We start from the raw sequence: 26873 nt of genomic DNA on the forward strand, positions 1-26873 counted from the left end.
TGAGGGGTTCTCTGTGTAGCCTTGGCTGTCCTGATACTCACAGAGATTCCCCTGCCTCTGTCTCCCTGAGTGCTAGGATTACAGGCCTTTGTTGTACCTTTTAGTCTAGACACAGTATGAATTTTGCCTCCAGATTCTTTCGAAGGAGATTTTATGATAGACATCCTGAGGGAACCTTTTCCCTCTTATTTCTCCTTGCCTTCACCAGAGCAGGTTTTCTTCTAGTCCAGCCACTGAAGATGTGGCCTTTTAGGGGGCCTGGCTTTTATGAGAGGTTCTGGTCTGCTCACTTTGCCAGTGGGCATTTGGAAGCCAGAGCACATTCAAAGGCCAGGCCATTGCCTGAGCGCACAGAAACAAGACAATTACTCAGTTGACTCTGCTGAACTTGGGGAATGGATTGCGGGGAGACTGGAGGCAGAGATGTAGGTTAGGATGCTATTGTGGACTCCTGGGCATAACAGCTGCGATGGGACGGTGATGGGTGGGAAGAATATCGATTAAGGGGTGTTTCCCTGGACTCTTGAACATTCCGTGGCAGCGAGGTCATCATGTTCATCTGCCAATACCTGGCACAGAGGGGCGTTGGCAGTGATGGTGGGCTTGGACTGCTGTCACTCGTGGATCTAGTGCTGCTCAGAAGGACGATTCTCCTGGAAGGGGGATGACATGAAGAGACCCTAGGCAGTGTGCTCATCCCTGTCTCTGGCACTGCAGGGCTCAGGCAGCTGTCTGAGAGGCCTGAGAGCCTTGGGTCTGGACAGACTCATTTTTCATGATCACACAGTTTTCTTTAGCTTGTGGACTTGTCGCTTTCATCAGGAGTTCCAGGCTGTGTCTGAGAGCGCGCACACAAAGCCTTACCATCTTCCTGGATTTTTATGACATTTTCTCAGAAACAACTAAACTTTACAAGTCTCTAGGCACCTTTCAAAGCTGTTCCTCTAATGGGTGTCATTGCTCGGAAAAGTCCCCACTCCTAAGCGTTTTTGTTGGAAAAAGTGCCCTGTGTCTGGGGATCAAAGGGAGAGGCAACCGGTCCCTGCTGTGTGACAGTTTAATAAGCCTCACATGGCCACTAAGGGCTGCTGCTGTAGGAGTTTACGCAATGGCGTTCCGTTAGAACAAGCAGAGCATTTCTAGGAAGTGGGCTGAGATAAAGCATGGAAAGGCAGCTTTTAAATCCCCGGGCCTGGACATCTTCAGTATCACTCAGCAAACATGGGTTGGATGTCAGCTGTTCCCCCACGGTCTTTAAACCAGGACCAGGGTTGTCTTATACTGTCATTTTCGGGAATTAGATGGGGGAGGCTTCCTCAACCAGAAAAAATATACTAGTCAATATACTATTTATTTTATTATTGACAAATTTATTAGAGTAGTGGGTTATTAATAAGTTAATCTTGGTTGTTAAATAATATTCTGTTGTGTACTAAGGGAGTATTTGTTGATTTGAACTTGAAATTCAGAGGTAAACAAGAGATGATTGAGTTGAAATATAAAGTTTCAAACTTAACCACTACACTGATTCTAACGAGGGATTTTGAATAATTTCCAGTGTACTCCTCAGCCGTCTCTCACCTGGAAAAACTGGCCTCTGTTTGGGAACACGGGCTGTAGTTAGATCGGTAGGTCTTCTGCTTGTCAAACTTGTCATATTAGTTTGCTAAAATAAGATACTTGATTGCCATCTGCCAAAAAAGCCTCATTATAAATATCAATCCCCAAAATGGAAAATAATCTTGTTTGCTTACTAAGACAGAATGTTTCTCGGTGTGAGTTTAAACTAAGAAATAACTTTATTGTGACAACATGTCAATACTACATAATAGCTATTGGTCACAAGCCACACGCTGTAGAGTTAGAAATAAAATAAAGTAAATTCTAAGCTGATCTTTTTGGCCTGAGCCCATAGACCCAACTATTCTGGATATGGAGACAGGAGGATCAGTTGAGCCTGGAGTTTAAGATCAGCATAAGCTGCTTAGGGAGAATTCCCTTCTCCAAAATAAAACAAGACAATTCCACATTAACAAAAAGCCTGCACAGAAACAGTATGCTGAGAAGAGTCACACAGGCCAGTGAGGCCAGTTCTCTCCGCAGTATGAAATGTGATGGGAAATAGGAGAGTGACAGATTAGCCTATAGGTATCTAGAGAGACTTGTGTGAAGAAAACGGAGGATCCTGGGCAAGTGAGGTGCGCAGTCTTGTTGACAGCTTTGGCCTCTTTCCTGGTTCCTGCTCTGGTCTGGACTCATGGTGTGCTGCTATTGTAGAGTTTGCTGCTCTTGGCTCTAACGCACATCTCCTTCCGGCTTCAGGTATCAGCTGAAATCTCACTTTCCAGCAGAGAGGTGCCTGTCCACAGTAGACGCTCTCTCTCTGGGCTTCTCGTCCGTAGCATGCGTCGGCTTTATTGCTATTGCTCATTGTATTTTCTCTTCTCCAGGAGACTTCAGCTAGAGCAAGGGCCAGGTCTGCCTCACTTTACTCTTGTTTATTACTGGACCCTCACACACCGGTGCAGAACCCCTGTGATAGTCTAGAATCAGATTTTGATAAGTATTGGCGGGAATAACTTTTCCATTCCTTCCTCAAACATTTCCTCTGCCTTGCCCTTGTGCCACAGACCCTGCTTGAGCCCTGGGCAAACAAAGCTGTGGTACACTGTTGGTGGGGGGGGGGGTGGGGGGTGGAGGGCTGTCCTTCAGGGAGCATGGTCTACTGTGAGACAGAAGGACAGGTAAAGGGCACGGGTGTCCTGGCTCAGGCTGAGGTCAAGAGAGGCTTCAGCTAGGTGACATCTCTGAGCTGAGCCTGGGGGGGGTGGGAGAGCCAGGTGTGAGCGGACAGAGCTGAGATGGTAGCTGTGCTTGGTGACAAGGTGATGGCACTGGGGAGGGGGACTGCAGGCACAGGATGTGAGAGGAAAGTGACATGGATTGGCCTGAGATATATTCAGGAACCAAGGCAGAGACATGTGAACGTGAACTTCAGACTGAGAGTTGGGGGATCTGCTTCAGACTGAGAGTTGGGGGATCTGCTTCAGACTGAGAGTTGGGGGATCTGCTTCAGACTGAGAGTTGGGGGATCTGCTTCAGACTGAGAGTTGGGGGATCTGCTGGACCGAGGAATATGAATAGAGGGATGTACGCATGCGCACGCACGCCTGAGTAGTCAGATCCATAGATTTGCAAATTAGAAGCACCCCCTGGCTGTGCTGGGGAGGTATCTTTAGGGGTGGAATGGTGAACAGAGTGAGTAAACCTTCCTTAGGGACAGAGAGAGTGGTCTCTTCCTAACATCTGAACAGTGGAGCATGCAGAGGAAGCCCTAAGGTGACATTTGGTGACAGAGCCAACTGTTGAGACTGGCAGAGCAGGATGTGTGAGTCCTCAGTACAAGGAGGACTGGGCACTTTATTGAGGCTCCAGGCAAGTTAGGCATCTGCCCTTAGCTCCTCTTCGCAGTCTGTTAAAATGAGGGAAAGCCAGAACTTACACCCAGGTCTTTGCATGGTGCCAACCCAAGCACACTCTGACCTGCCCCACTGTGCCTGGGAGCTCGTCTCCTCTTCAGGAATCGCTGTCCTTTCTGATGAGCTGGGGCTCAAAAGAGGCTTCTCCACCATCCAGCTGCAGAAGGCTGTTTCCCATGTCCACTTCAGGCTGTGATGCGGTCTTTCCTGAGTGTCCTTTCAGAAGGCGAGGAGAAAGCGCAGGGGTCCAGCTGAGCGCTGTCTTCCCTGCCACAGTAGGGAGAGATCTGTGCCCAGCTCCAGTCCTCAGTGCTGGGTAGTTGGCTGCTGTTTAATAAAGGCCTTGTTGCAGGAAGGACCATTAAGCACCCAATGATGTATTTCATCTTTACTGGGGAAGAAGCTGCAGAATTAAATCAAATTCAGACCATGTGGAAATAAAACAATAAAAATGCTATTCACATGCACGAGCCTCTTCTCAAGGCAAGAGGGACCAGAAGGAACCACTCAGAGTCCACACTGGTGGGAGGGCTGGGGCCGCTTTCTTACTGAATACTTGTGGACACGCTTACTCCAATGTAGCGACATGTGTCCTTCTCCAATGGCCCCATGCATGCACATGTGCATGCGTGAAGGCATGTGTGGGTATGTGTGTGTTTGTCCATATGCATTTGTGCACATTGTGCATGCAAGTGTTTGCACAAGTATTCACGAGTGTGTGTGTATGTGTGGAGGCTAAAGGTGTCTTCCTTGGTGGCTCTCATCTTGTCTTTTGAGACATGGTCTCTCACCCCCTGGAGCTAGCTCATCAATTTGACCAGGTTGGTTAGCCAGTAAGCTCCAGGGATCGGCTTGTCTCTATCACCTCCATCCCCTAACCCCCAGTTACAGCCACACAGAGCCACAGCCCTCATGGCAAGGGCTTGACAGTCTGAGTTGGCTCCCCATCTACCACCGCCCATCTCCACCACCTATTGGGACACTCCTGATGTTTTCCTGTCACGTGCAAAGGGCCACGTAAAAGCATTTTGAGTTCCAAGGCAGGGTTAGGAATGCTGCCGACCTCCCATCCAGAGCCTCCACTGTTCTCCAGCTTTTCAGCTGGTGTCTCCAAATCTTGGATTGAATTTTGATTCTGTCTACTGTTTTACCAGGAAGGGACTCATTTTTCACGTGCATCTTTCTCTTTAAAACAAAACGACATCTTTACTAACTGTTGGTTTCCTCCTGCCATCATCTCTCTCTCTCTTATTAAGCTATAAATTCACTATTCCATTGTTTGTTGGCAAACATCTGTTAAGGGCCCACGTGTTGGGCCAGCACCTCCATTATCTCAAGTTCCTGAGAATATTCTGGAAAGCAGGGCTGATTAGCCCCTTTGCAGTTGGAGAGTGTGAGGTCAGAGAGGCCCGTGGTTCATCTGTAAGTGCTGGGTCTGGGATTTGAACTTGGGTTGTTTCCAGATCCATGGCCTCTCTCCACTGAAGCTAGTGATTTCTTATGATCTGGCTGCTTCCGTTCCTTGGTCCTGAGCCCTCTGTCTGGGGATGAGCTCTGTTCTGAGATGACATCACAAGCTAGAAAGAGACAGGGTAAGCGCCACAAGGAATGGGAAAGACAGGAAAGCAAGCAGCCTTTCTGTTTTCACTGCTGGATAACTGCTCTCTACAGGGCTCTTTTTTCCCCCTCCCGTTTGTTTGTTTCTTAGAAAGCTGAATGACTTTAAGGAATTCCAAGAGACTGGTGCTCAGTAAACTCCTAAGGTGCTGGGTCTTAGGTTTTCTGAAGACAGGACCTAACATTCCCCCCAAACTTGTCTGACATAAGGATCACCTGGGGGTCTTGTTAGTATTTAATGCCCCAGTAGAGGTGAGTTCTGGGGACCCTCATTTCTTATTTGTGACAAGCCCCCTGAGGTGACTGTGAGCATCAGTTTAGGTTGGGGCACATGCCGTCTGTGGTGTGCACTCTTTGGGTTTGAGACAGAGTTGGTTATGCTGGACAGTAGGAAGCATAAATCCTAAGGTCAGCATGGCACTCAGAAGCCAGCCCAACCATCTAGATGGTGTCAACTCTGTCACCTAAGGTCAGCATGGCACTCAGAGGCCAGCGTACCATCTAGACAGTGTCAACTCTGTCACCTAAGGTCAGCATGGCACTCACTCAGAGGCCAACCCACTGTCTAGATAGTGTCAACTCCATCACACATCCTTCTCTCAAGGCCCCTGTGCCATGTATTCTCTGTAGAAATGTTCTGAAGTCTCCCTCACTTTTCTCCCCTCTGTTTTCTGAACCCCAGTTGCCCTAAGATCATCAACATTTCTGTAAGAGTTTGCCTGTTATTCCCCAGTGGACTCCAAATTCCATGAACAAAGAACTAAGCCCCTCACACTTACTATTCTGTTCCCAGCAATGGACACAGTAGAATGTGAGGGAACTCTGTCTTCATTTCATTTTTAATTTGTAAAATGGTGTGTATCAGCAGGAGTGGGCAGGAAGTGAAGGCAGTGAACATGGAAGCAGTCGGCGCACAGTAAGCACCATCGGCTGTTGTCGCTCTTTTAGCGGTGATCTTGTGCCGTCACACGAGCAGACTAGCTCCTAACCAATGCCTCACAGCTGGCTGCTTAGCCAGCATTCTCAAAGCTTTATAACGTGCTCCCCCCACACCTAACACACCTCAAAAGACTGTCCTCCAGCGGTCTTTCCACTTTGTTCTGGCTGAGCCATTTTGAGGTTTCTAGTAATTCCACCTGATCTTGTGGCTAGCATAAGCTGAAGATTTCCTTATTCAGTTCGGCGCTGAGAATGAAAACAGTAGGATTGTAGGTTGGACTTAGTGGTTTAAAAAGATTATGGGTGGTAGGAAGGATTTCAAGGTAGCTTTCAGAAATCTCTGCCTGGAATTCTTTAGGAAGGGCATGCGAACATGGCTGAAGATGTCCTCTAAGCCGTTGTGAGATCCAGGCAGATGCTATTAAGTGATCTGAATTCAAATTTGTGTCTCCCTACCTAGTTGGGCATGAGTACCCAGAGCAAGGACTACAACTCAGAATTCAGGCTTACAAGAGGGACTTGGACAAGTGGAAGCAACAGTTCTTGCTGACTTGGCACTGGGGAGACTTAAGACTGGGACAAACCCTGGGCAATTAGCTGGCAGTCTGGCCCAGTTCACATGGTAGCTTGTTCAAGGAAGAGAGGTGACTGTGGAGCAAACATCAGTATTAGCATGCATCCATGTGTGCGTGCATGTGTGTGTGCGTGCATGTGTGTGCGTGCGTGTGTGTGTGTGTGTGTGTGTGTGTGTGTGTGTGTGTGCACGCAGGTCAGGAGACAGTCTGCAGGTGTCAGCTTTCCTTTTACCAAGTGGGTCCTGGGATGGAACTCGGGTATCAGCTTGGTGGCAAGCACTTTTACCTGTTATGCTTCCTCTCTAACCCATGAACATGTTTGATTAAAAAAAAAAAAACATGTGCTTTGGATTCACGTACCACATGTGTGTCTAATGCCTGTGGAGGCTAGAAGGTGTTGGATGTCCTGAGACACGTGGTTATGAGTCATCATGTGGGTGCTGGGAATTGAACCAGGGTCGCCTGGAGGAACAACCAGTGCTCTTAACCACTGGTCTATCTCTCCAGCCCAAAGAGTATGCTTAAAATGGCAGTTTTTCTATATGTGAATAGTGAGACCTCATCAGTTTGTGACCCATCTTCCAGCAGGAATTTGGACCAATGAGTTGTGGATAGTTTGTTTTTTGTAGGAAACATTAGTAGCAGAACTGATAATGCTTGACTCTTGAAAGCAACTTGGTTTTGGGTGTTTTTGTTAGCATATATTTATACAATGATGGGCTTCATTGTGACGTATTCATACATGAATACAATGCACTTTGACCACCTTTACCCCGATTACCTTCTCTTCTCCATCTCCTATTCCTGATTGTCTCCTTCCTCTCTCTAATTAGCCCCTCTTCTACTTTGATCTCTCTCTCTCTCTCTCTCTCTCTCTCTCTCTCTCTCTCTCTCTCTCTGTGTGTGTGTGTGTGTGTGTGTGTGTGTGTGTGTGTATGTGTGTGTGTGTGTGTGTGTATGTGTGTGTAAAGATGGGGGAGAGAGGGGAGAGAGACTTAGCGCCTACAACAGTATGGGCGAGGGCTATTTAGAGGCACATGGACACTTTCCCACTGTCCACGTCACTGAATGCCTGTCTTCACCAGCATCATTAACTTCCTTTAAGCCCTAGGGAGGGGGCTCCTCTCGCTGCTCCATGACTGTGAACCCAGTGGGGGTCTGTGCAGACCATCTCAGCTGCTGTGATATCTGGAACCTTCCCTAACATTCCCCTCCTCACGTGAGCTCTTTCCTTCTTTCTTTCTTCCTGCCCCCTCCTCTGTAATGTTCCCTGAGCCCAGTGGTTGGAGTTTCGTTTTTTATTCCAGCATGTAGCCTAGAAGCTAGCACATGCTAGGCACTTGATTAATGTTTCTTGAATGGATAAGTTAATTAGGACTGGAGTCTTGGTCTGATTCTGTTTCCTACTGATCATCATTGGCAACATGGTAAAGGTTTTTCCTAAAGTGACTTTACTGGCCCAGTTTCTTGAGGCTGCTCCAGGAACACGCCACCTCTGTGCAGTGTTACAAACGTGGTGTGTGTGCCACAACAGACCTGCATGCTAGAAAGGCTGACTGAAAGCCCTCCTGGCCTGGCTTTGTCTTACTAATTCCTGTCACTGATTGAGATGACAAAACACAACGCAACTTCCTCATTATCTGGTCATCAGGGAAATGCCAGCTGTCATAGCTGACTGAGCTGGGCCGTCAATCATGTTGTCCCAAGTTCACTGTGAAGTGAAAGGTCCTGCCTGCCTGAATGCTTTGCCTGGGAAAGGGCTAGGCGCAAGCACAGGTGGTGCCTCTGCACACAGCTGTTGCCTGAGCTCACTGTAAGAAGTGAGAAGGTGGGGATCGGACCCTGTGGTTCCTTGTCAGGGACAAGGCATGGCTCTAGTGGTTGGCTCTGCCCTTCCCTTCCTGTCAGGGGGGTTATGCTGAGAATTCCCTTAAAGTCCTTAGCAGAAGAGGGGCCTCAGTCTCCGCATCATGGCAAAAATATTTCCGTCTTCACAGTGGCTTTGTTTGCCTACGGGAGATGGACAAGTCAGTTCTTATCAACTATTAACAGGAGAGAAGAGGGACCAGACCTGCCCGTGACTGCCACACAGCCCAGCAGCTTCACTCTGTTTTCTTTAAACAATTATTTTTATTTTTATGAATATGTATATGCACCATGTGTACACAGTGCCCTCAGAGGCCAGAAGAGGGTATCAGATCCCCTGGAACTAGAGTTACAGACAGTTGTGAGCTGCCACATGGGTGCTGTGGGAGGCTCAGCCCTGACTTGATGCATACGGATGCTAGCTTGAAAGAGAAAGCGAAGGTGGCTATTTTTATATAGGGTGTGTAGGAGAATAGAGAGTGAGGTGGGGATTTAATACAGAACAAAAGTGCCTTGTTTGTTTGTTTGTTTGTTTACATATTTATTTGGTATATTGAGACAGGGTTTCTCTGTGTGGACCTGGCTGTCTTAGAACCAGCCTCAAACTCAGAGATCCACCTGCCTTTGCCTGTTAAATGCTGGGATTAAAGGCGTGCGCCCCCACTGCCACACAGCTAAAAGTGATATTCTTACATCTCTCTCACCACCAGGGAGGAGAGATTGTTTATAAATATCCAGCTCTGTAGTCCTTTAGGCTCCCTGGTCTAAATTGCTGACGAGAGGCTCAGGGCTTGCCCTGGTGACCTCTCGGTTCACTCGGAATACTTTCACTTCCACCAAGAGTCTGGCCGGGAATAACTTGAATCTTTCACCCTATAGTTGAACAATTTCAGATTTTCTCTTTGCTGTGATTTTTCTCAGGGGGCAATCAAATTCAGCCCTCCCCGAATTGCACACTATTAGTAGAAGCATACTTTTGTGCACCGGTGATGGAAAAAAGTATGACAGTTCCCCCAAAATTGAAAGAAGGGTTGGCGAGATGCTCGCTCCATGGCTAAAGGCCCCCAGCACCAAACTCGTCAACTTGAGTTTTGTTTGCATGTCCACAATGGAGGGATGGACAGATATACACAGTGGGATAGTATTTTGCTAAAGAGGGAGTTAAAAATCCTAGCAATTTCCAACACTGTGGGTGGAACTGGAGTCAACTGTACTAAGATGAAGAACTCCAGCCCAGAAAGACAAGAACCTAAAAGCCATCTCCCAGAAGCTGAGCGTAGAACAGCAGTTACCGTAAACTGCCAAGAGTGGAGGATAGGTGGGAAGGGTGAACAGCGGGTGTGAAGTTAGTCAGAGAGGGATCGGACGCTGGACGGTTGTTGAGCAGGGTGGTGACTATAGTTAGCAACAGTGTGCTGGACATGTCAAGAATCTAACAAAAAGGATCTGGAAAAAAAAAAAAACCCACCATAAACAGTGTTTTGGATGAGAGCTATGTTTAGCCTGATTTTAGTATTTTACAGACAATACATGGCTCCCTATTAGTATGCATGGCTCCTATCTTTTTATTTCAGTTGAAGACACATAAAGCGTGGTCCTTTCTGAATACCCTCGAGTGCAACGCGGGGCTGAGAACTTACTTGTTCCCAGCATCTGCCACCCTGAGTGGCTCGGAAGACATGCCTCTCCTTCTACAGCTCTGGCCTCTTCTTTCTCCGTGGCCACTCCAGGAAGGCGCCCTCCCACCTTTCAGTCTCTCCTCTGTACTTCCTGTTTGCTTCGGCTTCTTTCTCCTCCCGTTCCTGCCTTCCAATTCTCTGGAGATTGGCTCCACTTGGGCGTAAGTTATACACCTCAGACAGCCACGCAGAGCCAGATGCAGGCCTGCCCCTAGCACTCAGGGGCTATGCTGGCCACTGACACCAGGGCGTCGAGGGCCAGGCCAGGCAGACCCACTCAGGCAGAGATGCAGATGTGGTGTTGATGCTCAGTTCTGGAGAGCTGCTAGGAGTGGACAGTCCCACCCCTGGTCCCTCTTTTACCTCCTAACCTTTTAGCCTAGGCACTCGGGATAAGGTCACTAGAGTCCTATAGTGGTTGAAGGAACCCCATCTCTTTTTTCCTGAGCTTAGGGAACTAAGGATTTAGTGGGGGCTGTCTTTATTCTACCCCTATGGCTCATTACAGAGGCTTGGTTGTCTAACTACCCTGAGTTCTGAGGTTCTGAGGTTTTTTTCATCGCTTAAACAGAAATATTTCTACACATTTCATAGCATTTCCATGAAGGTGAGATGAAATAGTACATGTGAACCACACAGCAAGTACCACAAACTCAGTATGGAGTGGCCACTGATTTTAGTCTAGGAATTACTGGTGAACGGTTTATTCTTCTTAACATGTGACCTATGACATCACAGTGGGATGTCTGTGATTTGGGCTGACTTTTAGGGTCAGGAGGAGGAAATAAGTCCACCTACCTTTCTCTAATGAGTCCTCTGGGGAGCATCCTCCCCCCGGGACATTTTTTTTGACAACACTGGGTGCTTTAGAATAAGCCCAAAACATCTTCAATTATTAGAAAGGAAAGGAAGAGCAGAGCTTTGCAGGTCCATGGAACACTGAAGACCTGTCTGTGGTGGGAAGGTGCCGGGTAAAGGGGGGTGGCAACCCTGGCTAGGAACGCTCCCAGTGACCCTGGAGGGTGGCCTACAGGTTTGGAACCCCAGCTCATACTTTGCTCGGGCTTTGTTTCCTCCTGTGGGAGCTTTTTCATCTGTTTTGTTTTGCTTTTATGGATTTTTTTTTTTTTTTTTTTTTTTTTTTTTTGAGATAGGGTTTCTCTGTGTGACCTTGGCTGTCCTAGACTCACTATGTGGAGATCCACTTGCCTCTGCCTCTGGAGTGCTAGGATTAAAGGCGTGCAGCACCTGGGCCATCTCAGTTTTCTTGACAGCTTCCCTCCTCCTAAGAGATGTGCCTTCAAGCTCCTCACTCGCCAGATACCTCTGCTTTGAAATGGGAAGAGGGTGGCTATACCTCAGGCATTGTCCATTTTTTCTTTTCGAGACTGGCCTGGAATTTGCCTAGTGGACTAGGCTTGGGGGGCCAGGGAACCAAAGGCTAGGAATCCAGTTCTCTCTGCCTCACTGTAGTGTTGACAACTGAGCACCAGCATAATGACTTCTTAGTTTCAGTGTGTGTACGTGTGAGTATGTGTTATAGTGTGTGTCCGAATGTGAGTGTGTGTTACAGTGTCTATCTGAGTGTGAATGTGTGTCACAGTGCACGTGTGAGTATGTATGTGTTACAGTGTGCCTGAGTGTGAGTGTTAGAGTATGTGTCTGAGTGTGAGTGTGTGTCACAGTTCATGTGTGAGTATGTGTGTGTTTCAGTGCATGGGTATACAGTGTGTGTGTTACAGTGCATGTGTGAGTATGTGTGTGTTACAGTTTGTGTGTGAGTGTTACAGTGCATGTGTGTGTATGAGTGTGAGTATATGTCGCAATGCATGTGTATGTGTGTGTTAGAGTGTTTGTATGGCTGAGTGTGAGTGTTACAGTGAATGTGTGAGTATGTATGTACTATAGTTTGTATGTATATGTGAGTGTGTGAGTGTGTGTGTATAGGTAGCAGACACTTTTGGGTCAGTTCTTTCCTTCTGCCTTGGGTACCAGGACTCAGACCCCAGCCCTCAGTAGCAGGTGTTTTTTCGTGATGAGTAAGCTCATCAGCCCCTGACATTTCTTTGTGAGCATCAGTCCTGGGACAGAGCTCAGGTCCTCATGCCTGCAAGACAAATGCTTTACCAACTGCGCCATCTCTCTGGCCTGCCCACACTCTCCAGACAGAGCAGCCTGCTTCTGGGAGCCACTGCCACCGCTGCCTGAGCAGCATGGGTCTAACTTGAGACAAAGCTGTTTCCTGGCTGGGAGGAAAGTGCCCCTGGAATGGAAACTGCCTCTGCTCCGTCTCCATCTCAGTTAATAAACACATTTAAAGTTCGGGTGAGGACGAGACTCAGTAGTGTGGGACCGAGCAGTGAGTTGATAGCTCAGCAGTGTGACAGAGTCAGGAGAAGAGAGATGGCTGCGATGGCTCCCAGGGCGTAATGGACCACCTTATAGTTTATCACCGGTGTTGGATCTATGATGCGGCAGACTTGGAGACATTTAGTATGGTGGGTTTGCTGTTTGTGTCACCCTTGTAAATTGGAAAGTGGAGAAAGAGCATAGTGCTAAATTGCTATCTAATTTTTCCAGAGCTATTTGCTAAATAAACTGGAATTTTAATTAAAACTGTAAGTCAAGAGGTAAATCACTACGGAAGTTTGTGGACTTTTTTTTCTTTCTCCTGCCTAATATAGTCACCACAAATAAGATTCTTCGTGGGCGGGAAAGTAGATAATAGAGTGCGTATCCTGAGGGGAAGGCTGACGTCGTGGGGGTGCAGGGCCACCCCTTCCTACTGACAAGGTTCCTTCCCACATTTACACAACTTGGCAACAACATTGATCTTATTGAAAGACTTGGGACCAGACGTAGAGGTGAGGTAGATAGCAGGCCCCACTGCAGCTCTGCCCACCGTAACTCCTGGGAGCCGATGATAACACGTGGGCTTCACACAAGATGCACCATGAGGCATAGACTTGGTGAGCGGTGAGTGACACACTCGCCCAGAGTGTCATATCTGCAGTAGCCAAGGGGTGAACAGGAACAGGAAGTTCCATAGATCACAAGAATTGCCACTTTCCAGCAAAAGGTTGTTAATTACCCATCCTCGCACTGTATTTATTGGCTCTATTAGAGGATTGAGTAATTGTTGTGTTCCCGGGAACACGCTGGAGCCAGACGGCACTGTTATTAAATTGGAAGGCTCCTCAGAGCACTAGTTAGCCGAGTGAGAGCTTCTCCTGGGGAGTCTCAGCTGCCTGCATCCTCGGGGGAGGGGATGCAGGAACGGTAGGTCATGGGCACCTGAGAAAGGCCTCAGAGAAGCCCTTACACGCCAGCCTGGGACTCCTCTGTGACTTGCCTTCCCCTCTGCCCACTATATGCCTGCCCCTTGGCCCAGTCACCATACCGCCTTCCCTTTCTTCTCCCAGCTTCCTCATGGAGTCTGCTCCTGCATCTGTCTTAGGCTACCTTCTCCTTCCCTCCAGCTTGTGCCTCCTCCCCTTCCCCCCCCCCACCTGCAGAGCCAAGTTCAATAATGGGTGCTCAACAGCGTTGATGGGGGGTGGCTGTGTGGCTCTCCATCCGTGTCCCTCTGTGCCCCGAGCTCCAGGCATGTAAGTCTCCCCGCTTTCCGTCCAACCTCCCTGACTCTGACAGTATCACCTCACACTTGCCTCACACTCACCTCCTTGGTTAAGTTTCCTTAACCGCAGCCATCAGGACTCACTTGCACAGCTGTCATCAGATGGCCCTGCTTCCTGGTTTCCTCAGAGGACTCCTGCAGGGGCATCTTCCTCTGTCTCTGTATGGCTAGGGAGGCCTTTCTCACCAGGGGACTTCATTAGCGAAGAACAGCCAGGGAGCCTTGCTCTTCACTATCTCTACCCGGGCTAATTCAGCTCCTATTATGAGCCAGACCTTTGCTTCAGGGGTGTCCTCCCCCCACCCCCGAGGGGTTGGTTCCATCTCTCTAGCACTCCACTCCAGGGACATCGGTGCTGCTCATCTTTCTCAGATGATGAAACTGTGATCCATCACAGTTGGCAGGGCTGAGACTTGAAGCCAGGTTCTCAAACTCCAGCCAAGGGATTTGTCTGCAAGTTCATGCTCCCCAGAGGCCGCGCTGTGTGATGTCCCACCCACCCCCAGGTGTTTCCACATCAGCCCCATTCTCATAAGTGCAAGGGAGCCTAGAGTCTCTTCATGGTCCTCAGCTGGTTGCTGGTGCATCTCAGCTGTCTCGGAGGACTACAGGGACTACAGGGCCATTAGATGAGATTTGAGTGGCTGAGAGAAGGCTGGGTGAGCTAGTCTTCCTCTTTCAGGCCTTGCTTTGACCGGCTTCATGCTTAGCCGGTACAGCTCTGTTCAGGATTTGATAGGACTGTAGGTTGGATCTGAAATGTCTGCAGAGGGCCATGTGGGAAAGGCCTCATCCCCAGCCCTTAGCCGCATCATAGAGTGGTGGAACCTTTAGGAAACGCGGCCCAGGGAGAGAGAGAGTGCGTGTAGGCCATTTGGAGTGCACCCTTGTAGATCAGTACCTTGGCCTCCTTTGCTTCCTTGCTAAGAGATAAATGGATCTGTTTCAGCATATGTTCCCTTGTCATAAAGTGCTTGTCTCACTTCAAGGGCAAAAGCAAGACTGCTAGCCAGCCATGTCCTGGAACCTCCATGGCTGTGAGGCAAGATAAATAAATACTTTTCTCCTTAATGGCCATCATTCCAAGCGTTTGTCCCAGGGGCAGGCAGTGGACTCACAGGCGTCTTCCAGCACTGCCCTTCTTAAAGGGTTTCTGTGCTACATTCTTTTTTGGGGGGTGGGTGGCAGCAGGGGCGGGGCTTTGTAGACCAGGCTGGCCTCGAACTCACAGAGATCCTCCCAAGTGCTGGAATCAGAGATGTGTGCCACCACTCCCAGCCTCTGTGCTACATTCTTTTCTTACCGAATGAGGGAATAAAACCAAGTGAACAAAACAGAGGCACTTTTGCAGAGAGGGCAGGGGTGCCATGGGGTTCAATAGGCACCCCGAAAGCTGCAAAGAACTGTGGGTGGGAGAAATCAAGGAAAAGACAGTGGGACCATTCCTTTCTTAAGGTCTGTGGATTTATCCTCTAGGCTTTCTGTCCCAGGCTTGTTTCCAGAGAGCGGGTAAGAAGGGCCTTAATAATTTATATTACCCCGATTTTGAACAAGATTTTCTGACCAGTTGAAGATGTGCTCTGGGGTTGGGTCAATAGGATGAAGAGCATGCATGTTACATCACAGACAACCAGGTGGGGAAGGCAAGGTTTGGTTAAGGCAAAGGTGTCCAGGTACTATTCATTGGGTTTCACATTTATATCAGACCTGAACGCTGATGCCAGGGCTGTAACTATACAAAGCACATTCACGACACCTTCCTTGAGATGCTGGGTGCTCAGTTTTGATGCAGGTTAGCTGTCAAGCCATCTAGCTTAGTAGAATTAAGGAGCACAACCTTTGGAGAGAGATCAGCATGGCTTCCAATTCTGCCACTGGAATTATATTTCTTTTGCAGAATGGGGCCAGATATGCAAGAGATCTGCCATAACTAGTAATGTTACATTCACTATTAGGACATGTTCAATTTTAAAGATTTTTTTTTTTTTTTTTTTTTTTTTTTTTTTTTTTTTTTTTTTTTGTTTTTCAAGACAGGGTTTCACTGTGTAGCCTTGACTGTCCTGGACTCGCTTTGTAGACCAGGCTGGCCTCGAATTCACAGTGACCTGCCTGCCTCTGCTCCCGAGAGCTGGGATTAAATATTTAATTTTTAATCTATATATGTTTTTGCCTATATGTGTGTGTGTTCACCATGTGTGTGCAGAGCCTGTGGAGGCCAGTAGAGGGCATTTATTCCCCTGGAACTAGAGTTAAGGAATTGTGAGCAACCGTGTGGTTGCTGGAAATCAAACCCAAGTCTTCTTCAAAAGCAGTACATGCTCTTGGCCAGTGAGCCTCCTCTGCAGCCCCTGACCACCGTTTAATGCACCGGGTTGGATGGTTTCTCCTGTCTATGAACCGCACATGTCCGTGTCCATACCAAAGTGTATTTCCCACTTTTATCCTCAGTCACTGAAAGAGTTTCTGTTCGCACAGCAGCTTTATGAAGAAAATAATTCACAAAGTGCAGAAGTGTGAACTGTGTTTTCATCAGCAACAGGCATGAAGTTTCATTTTGTGAAACCCCAGGGGGATGGAGTTTGTACCTACTTTTTGGGTCATTAAAAGAGAGACCCTGGCATCAGTTCCTTAAGCACAAATACACTCAAAGGACATTTAATGTCTCCAGGTCCCGGTTTAGCCTGTTTTGAAAGTGTGTTTTCAGTTTCAGTCCTCTGGACAAGAGAGGGAAAGATTTTGGGTCCATCCTGGTATGTCCCGACACAAGAACGTCTTTGTGTCAGAGCTAGTGTTTAGACAAGGGTAGGTTTATTACAATACTTTACATTGGTCTGATATGTAACTGTAACGATTAGTTCAGAATGTGGTGTATGGAGGCAGATTAGTCAATTTTATATTACTATAATGAAATAATGGAGGCACTTTGATTATAAAAGAAAAAAAAGTACAGAGGTGTATATTGTCTCTGTGACCACCACAGCATGAGAGACAACTCATGAGAGATAAAAACTCACTACTTTCACTACACAGTACACAACTGAGTAGCAAGTGTTGGTTCAAACTTCAGGAGTCTGACCCAAGTCATTTATTTTAGGCATATTCAACCACAGCACAATTTGGTGAGAACTTTCCTGACGATAATTAAGTCACGCCCATGTACACAATAAAGCTTAAGACATGACTGTATCAGAACTCTTTGTAAAGTACATGTGACACTTTCCATAAAGATGGGTTCAGGCTGGAGAGGCGGCTCGGTGGGTAAGAGCACTGTCTGCTCTTTCAAAGGACCCTGGTTCAATTCCCAGCACCCACATGGCAGCTCACAACTGTCTGTAATTCCAGTACCAAGGGATCTGACATCCCCACACCAAAGCATAAAATAAATTATATATATATATATATGGGTTCTATAGATCTCCTGAGAAAAATGAACTTGGGATGGGGGTCGGGAGACCCAGTGTGGTCTCAGCCACACAGATAGTGCAAAGGTCTCCCACCATTTGCAAGACTGTTTTGGCCAATTAGAGACTCTTGTCATTCCATTCAGTTATTAAATTATCTTTTCTATTTCTTGCCCAAACCAAGTCATGACTGTTTTGGGTAGAGACACTGAACCTATAGCTTGCTTTGGATAGTATTGAGATCTTAAATAATATTGTTTTCCAATCTGTGAAATGGGATTTCTTTCCCTTTATTTGAACTTTCATTAATTTCCTTGAGGAACATTTTTCAGTTTTTGCTGTACAAGCCTGTGCTCCCTTCCCAAGGCAACTCTTAAGTATTTTATTCTTTGAGTGTCGTCGTGGCTCTCTTGATTTTCTGTAAGCTTTTCACGCAGGCTCTAGGGTTTCCTACACACGGGGGCCTATCCTCTATAAACACAGCTCACTTCCCTTTTCATTTCTAGTGAGAGTGCCCTTCATTTCATTTGCCTGTTGCTCTGGCGTTGTTGGAGAAGGAAAAGTGGGTGCTCTTGTCTTCTTCTCAGTCTTAGAGGCTGAGGAGAAGGAAAAGTGGGTGCTCTTGTCTTCTTCTCAGTCTTAGAGGCTTAGACTTCACCTTTTTGCTGCTGAATGTGTTCAGGCTCTGAACAGAGGGCTTTAAATTTGTGCGTAGAATTGTGCGCCTGCATAGACTCTGGAGCATGGTAATTATTGACCGAATGAGTCTTTGACAACTTAGTGAGCTAACGGTATTTGGTTTTATTCCTTTCCTTGTTTTGTGCTTTTCTTGTTTGTTTTGTTTGCTGTTGTTTGTTTGTTTTTTTTTTTTTTTTATAAGAGCAGGTCTTACTCCGTAGCCCAGGCTAGCTTGGAAACTCACTATTAGCCCTAGTTGGCCTCAAGCTCATGATAGTCCTCCTGCCTCGATTCCTCAAATGTATGTGTGAGCCACCACGCTTAGTTTTAAAGATTAGAGAGCAATGGCATGGGTGGAAAGTGTCACCAGGCAGCACACTAGCAAGGGGCCGGTGTTGTTCACTAACACTGGGTGACAATGCCACTACAGTATGGTTCAGTTGATTAGACAGTTTGCATTTTAGATCCCCACCCAGTTGTTTTTCCGTTTTCTTTCTTTCTTTTTTTTTTTTTTTAAGATATATTTATTTATTGTGTGTACAGTGCTCTGCCTGTATGTACACCTGCAGGACAGAAGAGGGCATCAGACTGGATTGTAGATGGTTGTGAGCCACCATGTGGTTGCTGGGAATTGAACTCAGGTCCTCTGGGAGAGCAGTCAGTGCTCTGAGCCATCTCTCCAGCCCCATTTTTCCCTTTTCTATATTAGCACTTAACAGCTGGAAGAAGGCAGCATAGGTTCCAACTCTTCGTGTTTATGGCTACTGAATAAATAACTTGCCATCCACTGGAAGCAAAGAAAATGAACAAAAAGCTGTAAATTATAGATAGAAGTTGTTCATGCCCACAGATGTAATAGCACATGCCTTGCTGAGGCACAGCTTTGAAGCTACATTAGCTGATTTAAAGGGCTTGGGCCTGCTGACCTTGGTTTTAATTTGCGATGGTTGGAAGCATCACTTACCGCCATTTCATTAGTCATGCCGTGCGATCCCATCAGGGTGTAGCCCCTCAACTCACAGTAGATAAAAATTCTGATGAAGTGTAGCCTCAAAATGGAAACACGGCGTGGTTTTAATGTACGTCCGCTTGGGCTTTTAGCAAGCAGCTTCCAAATGGGAGTTAGCAGGTCTTCAGGCTCCCTTTAACAAGGTCACCTGGGTCTCGTTTTAAAGAGCTTCATCTGCGAATGCAGAGCTCGCTAATGACATTAAGGGTGGCTGAACAGAGCAGAAGGAAGGACAGGCCTTTTTGTCTCAGCGAGAGGTTCTCTCCTTGAAAATAATTGAAAGCCTGGAGCATGTGCCAAAGAGGGCCTTAAAACAGTGGGATGAGGATGGGTAGCCAGGCTGGAGGAGTACAACAGGCTGGAGCGACGGGGTAAGACATGGTCCTCACCGGTTCCCTCCTCAGCTGCCCCTTCTCTCAGCAGACTGGCTGTCCCTTCTTCCCCCTACTCAGTCATCACCGCTGTTCAGCTTTGTCTTTTCATTACTTGCGGGTCCAGGGGCCAGCAGAGGTCGCCTGGCATCTCTGACTTCCAAATTCCCAGAAGGCAGAGTCTCTGTTAGCTCATTTTGAGTGAGGTGACCATGCATAGCTCGTCCATTTATGAATCCAGACATCTGCACTGAGGACCAGGATCTGTCTCAGCCACTGAGGATGCATCCTGCCCTGTGGGGGGAGCTGTGTGTGAGGCAGGGGAGATGAAGAGACAGGATGACTCTGGCTCTTTGGGGGCTCAGGTTGAGGGTCGCCATTTTCAGAGAAAGGGAAGGAAATGTGAACTTAGGATTTGGGTTGATTTATCCTAGGTTAAAATACACACACACACACACACACACACACACACACACACACCAGCTCTGCATGAACGAGGTCATATTAAGCAACTCCTTTCATCCTTTTAATCAGTCAAATAATCTTATATAAAGCAGTCATAGCAAAACAGTGCTTGCCAAACTAGGAGCGTGTTCACTACAACCCCAAGCAACACGACCAGCCCTGTGTGAGCCTGTTTCTCTACTTTACACGCTGGCTTTGAGGATTAAACTGTGGGGTGGTTACCAAGTGTCCTTTGTAAGTCTTGAGTCCCCAGGGTGGTTGCTGCATCTCTCTCTTTTTTTTTTTTTATGGTATAGATTTTTTATTTATTAATTTATTCTTGTTACATCTCAATGTTTATCCCATCCCTTGTATCCTCCCATTCCTCCCCCCCCCACCATTTTCCCATTATTCCCCTCCCCTATGACTGTTCCTGAGGGGGATTACCTCCCCCTATATATTCTCATAAGGTATCAAGTCTCTTCTTGGCTACCTGCTGTCCTTCCTCTGAGTGCCACCAGGTCTCCCCCTCCAGGGGACATGGTCAAATGTGAGGCACCAGAGTACGTGAGAAAGTCATATCACACTCTCTACTCAACTGTGGAGAATATTCTGACCATTGGCTAGATCTGGGAAGGGGTTTAAAGTTTACCTCCTGTATTGTCCTTGGCTGGTGCCTTAGTTTGAGCGGGACCCCTGGGCCCAAATCTGCCTATCATATTGTTCTACTTGTAGATTTCTAGGACCCTCTGTACCTTTTATTTTGCTATTCTCCCATGCGTCTCTCATTTAGAGTCCCAATAGGATGCCTTCCCCTCTGTCCCAGTTTCCTCTTTTTCTTACTATGAATCACATTTTCCCTTCTTTTTCTAGTTCCCATTTGGCCGGCGCTTGCCTTGTGACATCTACTGGCACGGTGTTTCATTTCACGACAATGACATATTCTCCGGTCAAGTGAACAAATTTCCAGGTATCTGCTGTTCTTATTGGCCTTTAGCAGTATTCCTAGGTCTGAGTGTAACAATAGCCCTTCAGCAAGAACACAGCAGTGTTTCCAGGGCAAACTGCTTGAGGACTTTTTTGTTTTTTGTTTTTAAATTATTATTATTATTATGTATACAGTGTTCTGCCTGCACGTACATGGGCAGGCCAGAAGAGGGCATCAGATGGTTGTAAGCCACCATGTGGTTGCTGGGAATTGAACTTAGGACCTCTGGAGGAGCAGTCTGAGCCATCTCTCCAGCCCAAGGGCTCTTAATTGAGAATCTCTGCCCATGCTTTGCTGGGCTGCTGTTGCCATAGGGAAGAAGTCAGCTGGGAGTCGTGAGAACTAACCTGAGGGTCTGAAGATGGAGACTGGCCTTCGCGGGTTACAGATGTGCTTCTCAGTGTCGTTTCCACTGGCACGAAAACATGAGTTAGGGGATGAGGAAGCGGCTCAGTGGTTAATGTGCTTTCTGTGCAGACACGAGGATAGGAGTTCAAATCTCCAGCACTCCAAGCATGGTGGTCCACCTGTAATCCCTGTTCTCTGGGAATAGGGACAAAGGATCCTTTGGGCAAGCTCCTAGCCAGACTAGTTGAATGGGTGAGCTCTGGGGGAAACCTGCCTAAGTGAGTGAGTGAGGTGGAGAGTAATGGAAGAAGATGCCATTTAGTAACCTCTGGGCCTCTGTACGTGTGTATACATATGTATATTCATAAGCACACATGTGCGAGCACACATATGCATACCGCACACATATGTGAACACATACAAAATAAAAGAATATGCTTTGAACTCGTTGAATTGGAGCTATAACAGGAGTCCAGTGATGGGACTACAGAGTCTACAGAAAGAAATACAGGCCTTTTCTACCAGGAAACCAGAGTTCTGTGACTGGATCACAGAAAGGAAGGCCCCATCTGCTTTCTCTTCAAGTATCATATTGAAGGTGCCATCAGAGTGAGCTCCCCTGGTCTCCATTCCAGGTACCATAGGCTGTGAACAGCCTCTGCCTCTTACCCAAGAGACTCCTGGTTAGACTGACACTGCGAGGACTAGGTGGCGAGAGATGGTTAAGGCCACCTCTATGTCTGCTTCCTTTCTGTGTTTCAGCCTCTTCCTCCATTTCCTCTACAATCACTATTCCTGATGGTTGGGTGACAATGGAGACATAAGATAGCGGGACTGCTTAGGGAGGAGGGGACATTTGGTTGAGCTTTTAGATTCAGGCCCCACACTTAGTTTGTTACTGCATTGTACTTGCAATTGCAATGTTATGCTCTAACATAATAATACATTTTTAAAAAATCATTCAAATTCCATCCCACAGTTTAGATTATATTTTCTCCCAAAGTTTGATATCTTTATTTTTATTTTATGTATATGAGCCTTTTGTATGTATGTATGTATGTATGTATGTATGTATGTATGTATGTATGTGTATGTACCATGTGTGTGCAGGGCTCATGAAGGCCAGAAGACAGCATCAGATACTCTGGAATTAGACTTACAGATTGTTGGGAGCCCCCATGTGGGTGCCAGTAACTGAACTTGGGTCCTCTGGAAAAGCAGCAAGTGCTCTTCACCCCTGAGCCATCTCTCCAGCCCCAATTTTCTCTGACTTTAGCCCTGGCTGTCATTTTTACATTGCAGCCTCACAGTGCAGTTCTTGTAGCAGAACAGAGTACCTTCTGTTAGTGTCACATTTTTTTTTTTGATCGTGTATTGAAAGAGAATCAGTTTTCCCTTTTCTTTAGTATACAGTCCCATATCTTCACGAAACCCCTCTCAGCTAGCCAGGTGTGGTGCCTCATGCTTGTAATCCCAGCACTAGAGAGGCTGAGACAGGAGGATCACCATAAGTCTGAGGCCAGCCTGGGCAACATGAGGTGCAGGCTAGCCTGAGCCATGGAGTGAGGCCTTGTCTCAAGATCCAAAGAAACAAACACCCACCAGTCTTCAGTGTCCACACAGCACACACTGGGTAGTTTTGTCGCATGCCCCAGGGTTTAACTTAACCTCTCAGACACACAAAGCAATTCACATGCAGGGTACAGGGTTGAAAGCACAACATGGCAGCTGGTCAATGCAGAGCATTTCTCCTTAGTAGGATATTTGCAAAAGTTCCAGGGACTTGTCTCTGGCCCTCAGTAAAAGATGAGGCACAAGGAGACAAGCTCCACATCTGTCTTGCATCTCTGGTAACTCCGCGGGCAGCGTGCCCTGTTTTTTGACAACACAGCAGATATCTCACCTTTATTGGTTTTTGAGGGGAACAGAGCTGGAAGTTATCCCAAGGTCAAATTCACCCTCCGAGAGAAAGGGTTTGTTAGAGAGGGAGTGAGCCTTGCAGCCAGGGCCCTTGCCCATTGCTACAGCGGGCTTGTTACTGTTATTTGTTTTTTTTGTCTCGCGACTCACAAAAAGGCTACATTTTACAAAAAGGACTTCTCAAGGTCTTGGGAGAAAATAGTTGGCACACAAACAGCATTCTGCATGGGCACGGAGTTCTTGAGACACAACCCACAGTCCATCCGATGAGGCTACGTCCAGAGTCTCTTTCTGCTCCTGTCTTCCCTGATGGCTGAGAGTGAGCGAGAAGTAGCCGAGGGTCCTCGTCGGGGAACACGAGGTAAAGAGGAAGAAGGACCAGCTTTATCCAAGAACAGTCACTCCAAAGAGGCAGGTGTGCCCCATCCTATAGTCAACATTGCAGTGACTTTGCAAACTGCAGTTAATTAACGGTAATGACGCAGCAGCCTTGGGAACCTCCAGGTAGGAAACCATGCAGCCAGCCACACCCTCCACCTTGGACAGACAGACCCCACCAAGGCAGCGAGGCAATTCCAGTCACAACTGACTGACTTTCGGCTTCTGTTGTGCCTGGGTTTATCTCCTGCCTCACACATAGCCCATTATTCTAACTGTGCGGTTCCTGTTTGTGGCAAATGCCCCAGAGCAAATTCTGGTGGATGCTCCACAGAGAATGTGCTAGAAACAGCACAAACTGAGAACTTCAGTATACTCATATGAGACTTATCTTCTCTGTGTTACTGTATTAGATGTTATTTGCTTTTCTATAGGTAATCTTCTTTTTCAAAATACATTTTATGTCATGAGTGATATATTAAGATTTTTCGTTGAAATATTCTGGTTTAGATAGGTCTTTGCTTTAGTGAGATTTTATTTCTGTTTTTTGTTTGTTTTTGTTTTGTTTTGTTTTCAAGACAGGGTCTCTATGTAGCCCTCACTATGTCAATCAGGCTGACCTCAAAATTGCTGTGATCCTCCTGTCTTTGCCACTACCAGCTCTCCCCCACCTCCAAGTACTGAGAGTGCGGAAATGTACCACAACACCTGCCTCTCCATTTCCTTAAGGAAGTCCAAGATTGCTCTTTCTTAGCCACAAGCAGCAGCTCTTTGCTGAGTTCCCAGGTCTGAGATGTGAGGTGCACAGGGCAGTCACGGGGGAGTGGGGGGGGTGTCTCTCTGTAGGGGGGTGCTTCAGGGAGGAGTCTGTGAGGTGATCAGCCAAACACTGGCCCAAGTAAGCGAAGAATCACAGTGTAAGTGCTGTGCTTGGGAGGTTAAGGGACCTGCAACCTGATTTTCATTTGCTTGGGGTGCAGGCAGACTCGATGATCCTGGGGTGCAGGCAGGCTGGGTGATCCTGGAGAAGGGAGCTGAGTCCAGGAAAGGCGTGTGCCTCTTCCCCACTCCAAACAGGAAGCCGAGCTGCTGCAGAGGTACAGTCACTCATTTAGCCCAGAGCAGGTGATAGAGATAGCTCCAGAGGGCCCAGTGGGACCATGGGGAGTGACAGCAGGGACCTAAGCACAGCACTGCTATAGCCTGGAGGTCGCTTAGAGCGACGAAGAATCTTTTAAGCCAGAGTGTGTCATAGAACAGCCTGCGTTTTAGAGAGGACAGCCAGAGAGTGGTGCTGGAGGAAGCTGAGAGAGGAAACGACCTCAGGTACGGGTCTGCGGCGCTGTCGGCAACAGAGAGCAAGCTAAGATGATGGAGACGGAGAAGATGGGCCAGGAAACGTGTACTTGCTATTTGGCAGTTGTAATGTGGTTCTTTGTTTAATGACAGGAATTATGGTTATAAATGGTACCTGAGTTAAATAGTGCTTCAAGGACAGCTCAGCTTGTGGCATGGGCAAGACTAAGGATTAGCCTGTACGCTCTGTGTTGACTCCAATGGGATAAGACCCATCAGGCCTTGCGACTCCCAGCAGAAGAACTCGGGGCTCAGAAGTAGTAGCCAGAGGCAAGCAAGCACTGGTTGGTATCAGTAGTGTGAGTCAGAGGCTTTTGCCAATCAACAGGGGGGCCTGCCATCACAGGAGGTATCTAGGGGTCATATCAATGAGTAAGTAACCCAGGGAGGCAGTCAGCCACAAGAGTAGGTGGCAGGAGGAATGACAACCAAGGTCGGCCTGCAGGTGTACAACCATGTATGCCCACCTATCCACATAAACACAAGCACACAGACACACACATGTATACACACACACACAAATATCCACATATTTTAAGAGAAGCATTTCAGTCCCCTCTAGGCAAATAAATAAACGAGAGCTGGGAGAGGTCCAAGCAGGTGCTCACTTCCGTAGAGCGCTGAGCACTGCACCTCCTCATGAGCAACACTATAAATTATGCTGTGGATGCTTTCCCGCTTCCTGCCCTTGACCCAAGGAGAAAGATTTTATGCTGAAAGGAGTGTGTTTTTCTATGTTATCCCTTTAATAGTCGTGAAAGATTAAAACAAAGCAGCTTAATTAAGTTTCTCCTAATGTCACCCGAGTCCACTAGATAATCCTCCCTGGGGAAGAGGATGGAAAGGATCCTGGAAATAGCGTGTGCTGGCCACGCATTAAAGACTCGGCTCAGTCTTAAGTGCAAGACAGAACTTCATTACCCGCCGAGACGACAAAGGATATTCTTAGACACAAGGCTCGGACAGGAAGCGAAAACTTGTCCGTTCACTTTTTGTTTTTCCTTTTCAGGATTAATCCACAGTGTCTCCCTGCTGCCCCAGAAAAGTGACCGTGGTGGGTGGGAGGACCCAAGCAATGGCTGCCAGTGAGCTGGCAGCCTGGCCTGGTTCGAGCCTCACGGCTTCCCCTCTCCCCAGGCATGACGGAGATGGTGCGTAAAATCACTCTGAGCCGAGCGCTGAGAATCATGGAGAACCTGTTTCCGGAGGAGTACAACTTCTACCCGCGCTCGTGGATTCTGCCGGATGAGTTCCAGCTCTTTGTTGCTCAGGTAGATGGCACTGCCCGCCGGCCAGTGGCTCTTGAATGGTTAATTGTGCGTGCGACCGCAGCTGTGTGCCAGGTCCCATGTGCGGGGAGCTGGGCCAAGGGGCGCCCGGAAGTCAAGCGCCTCCTCGCTTGTACACCGTGAGTGTGGGCAGCCATCAAGGCAGGTAGGTTAACTGGAGAAGAGACCAGTACTCGAGCTTGATCGCGGAGACAGGGAGCCAGCAAACCTGGGAGATGGAGAAGGTATGGAGCCTACAAGTCGGAATGGGCAGTCAGGGGAACTTTGGGGGTGTGCACCCCAGCCACCAGCGCAGTGGAGCTGCTTAAATGCCAGCAAGCAGGTCAAACAACCCAACAGGAAAAACCTTTGTGTCCTGCTTTAAACTTCTGCCGGAATCCACTGCCAATTCACCCCTTCCACCTAAAACAGTATGTTGGAGCATAAAATACACCAGAGCCTTGGCTACCAGTTTGAAACAGAGGTGGTGGGCAGTGGGACTCAGAATCACTGTTTACTTTAGTTTTTGCTTTTGATTAATTCCAGAGTATTGCGGAATGTTTGGCGAGTTCTACAGACCATGCTATACCTATAGACTACAGGGTAACAGCCCCAAATCCTGGTCTCACAGAGCCAAGTCAGCCACTGTAGTGGCTTTACTGTAGTCTGGCCAATGTGTCTGCAGCTTAGCATGATTTCTTTTGTCTCTAGAATAATTGTGTGCTATCACTTTTATGAATATGCCCATTTTGTAGATGAGAAAATTGAGGCTTTGGGAATTATGACATCTGCTCGACATGTGGTTTAAATCTAGAGCCAACACTGAGCCATAGAGTTTGTTTGAATGCCTTAATGTTATTATTTTTGGGTCTAATATAAAAACCTAGAACTTGCAATAAGATTACCAAACACAAAAATTA

General features: G+C 47.4%; 1 protein-coding gene across 1 annotated transcript in view; it reads left to right on the forward strand.

Moving 5' to 3' along the window:
- The window catches only part of Ttll11 (tubulin tyrosine ligase like 11), a 227423-nt gene that overhangs the window by 12887 nt on the left and 187663 nt on the right, over positions 1-26873 (forward strand). Inside the window, exons 2-3 of the mRNA XM_051166567.1 lie at positions 20569-20665; positions 25823-25956. Of these exons, the coding sequence (XP_051022524.1) occupies positions 20569-20665; positions 25823-25956 (231 nt within the window). The remainder of the gene's footprint in view (positions 1-20568; positions 20666-25822; positions 25957-26873) is intronic.

This window comes from Acomys russatus, chromosome 24, assembly GCF_903995435.1.
Source record: "Acomys russatus chromosome 24, mAcoRus1.1, whole genome shotgun sequence".
Lineage (NCBI taxonomy): Eukaryota > Metazoa > Chordata > Mammalia > Rodentia > Muridae > Acomys > Acomys russatus.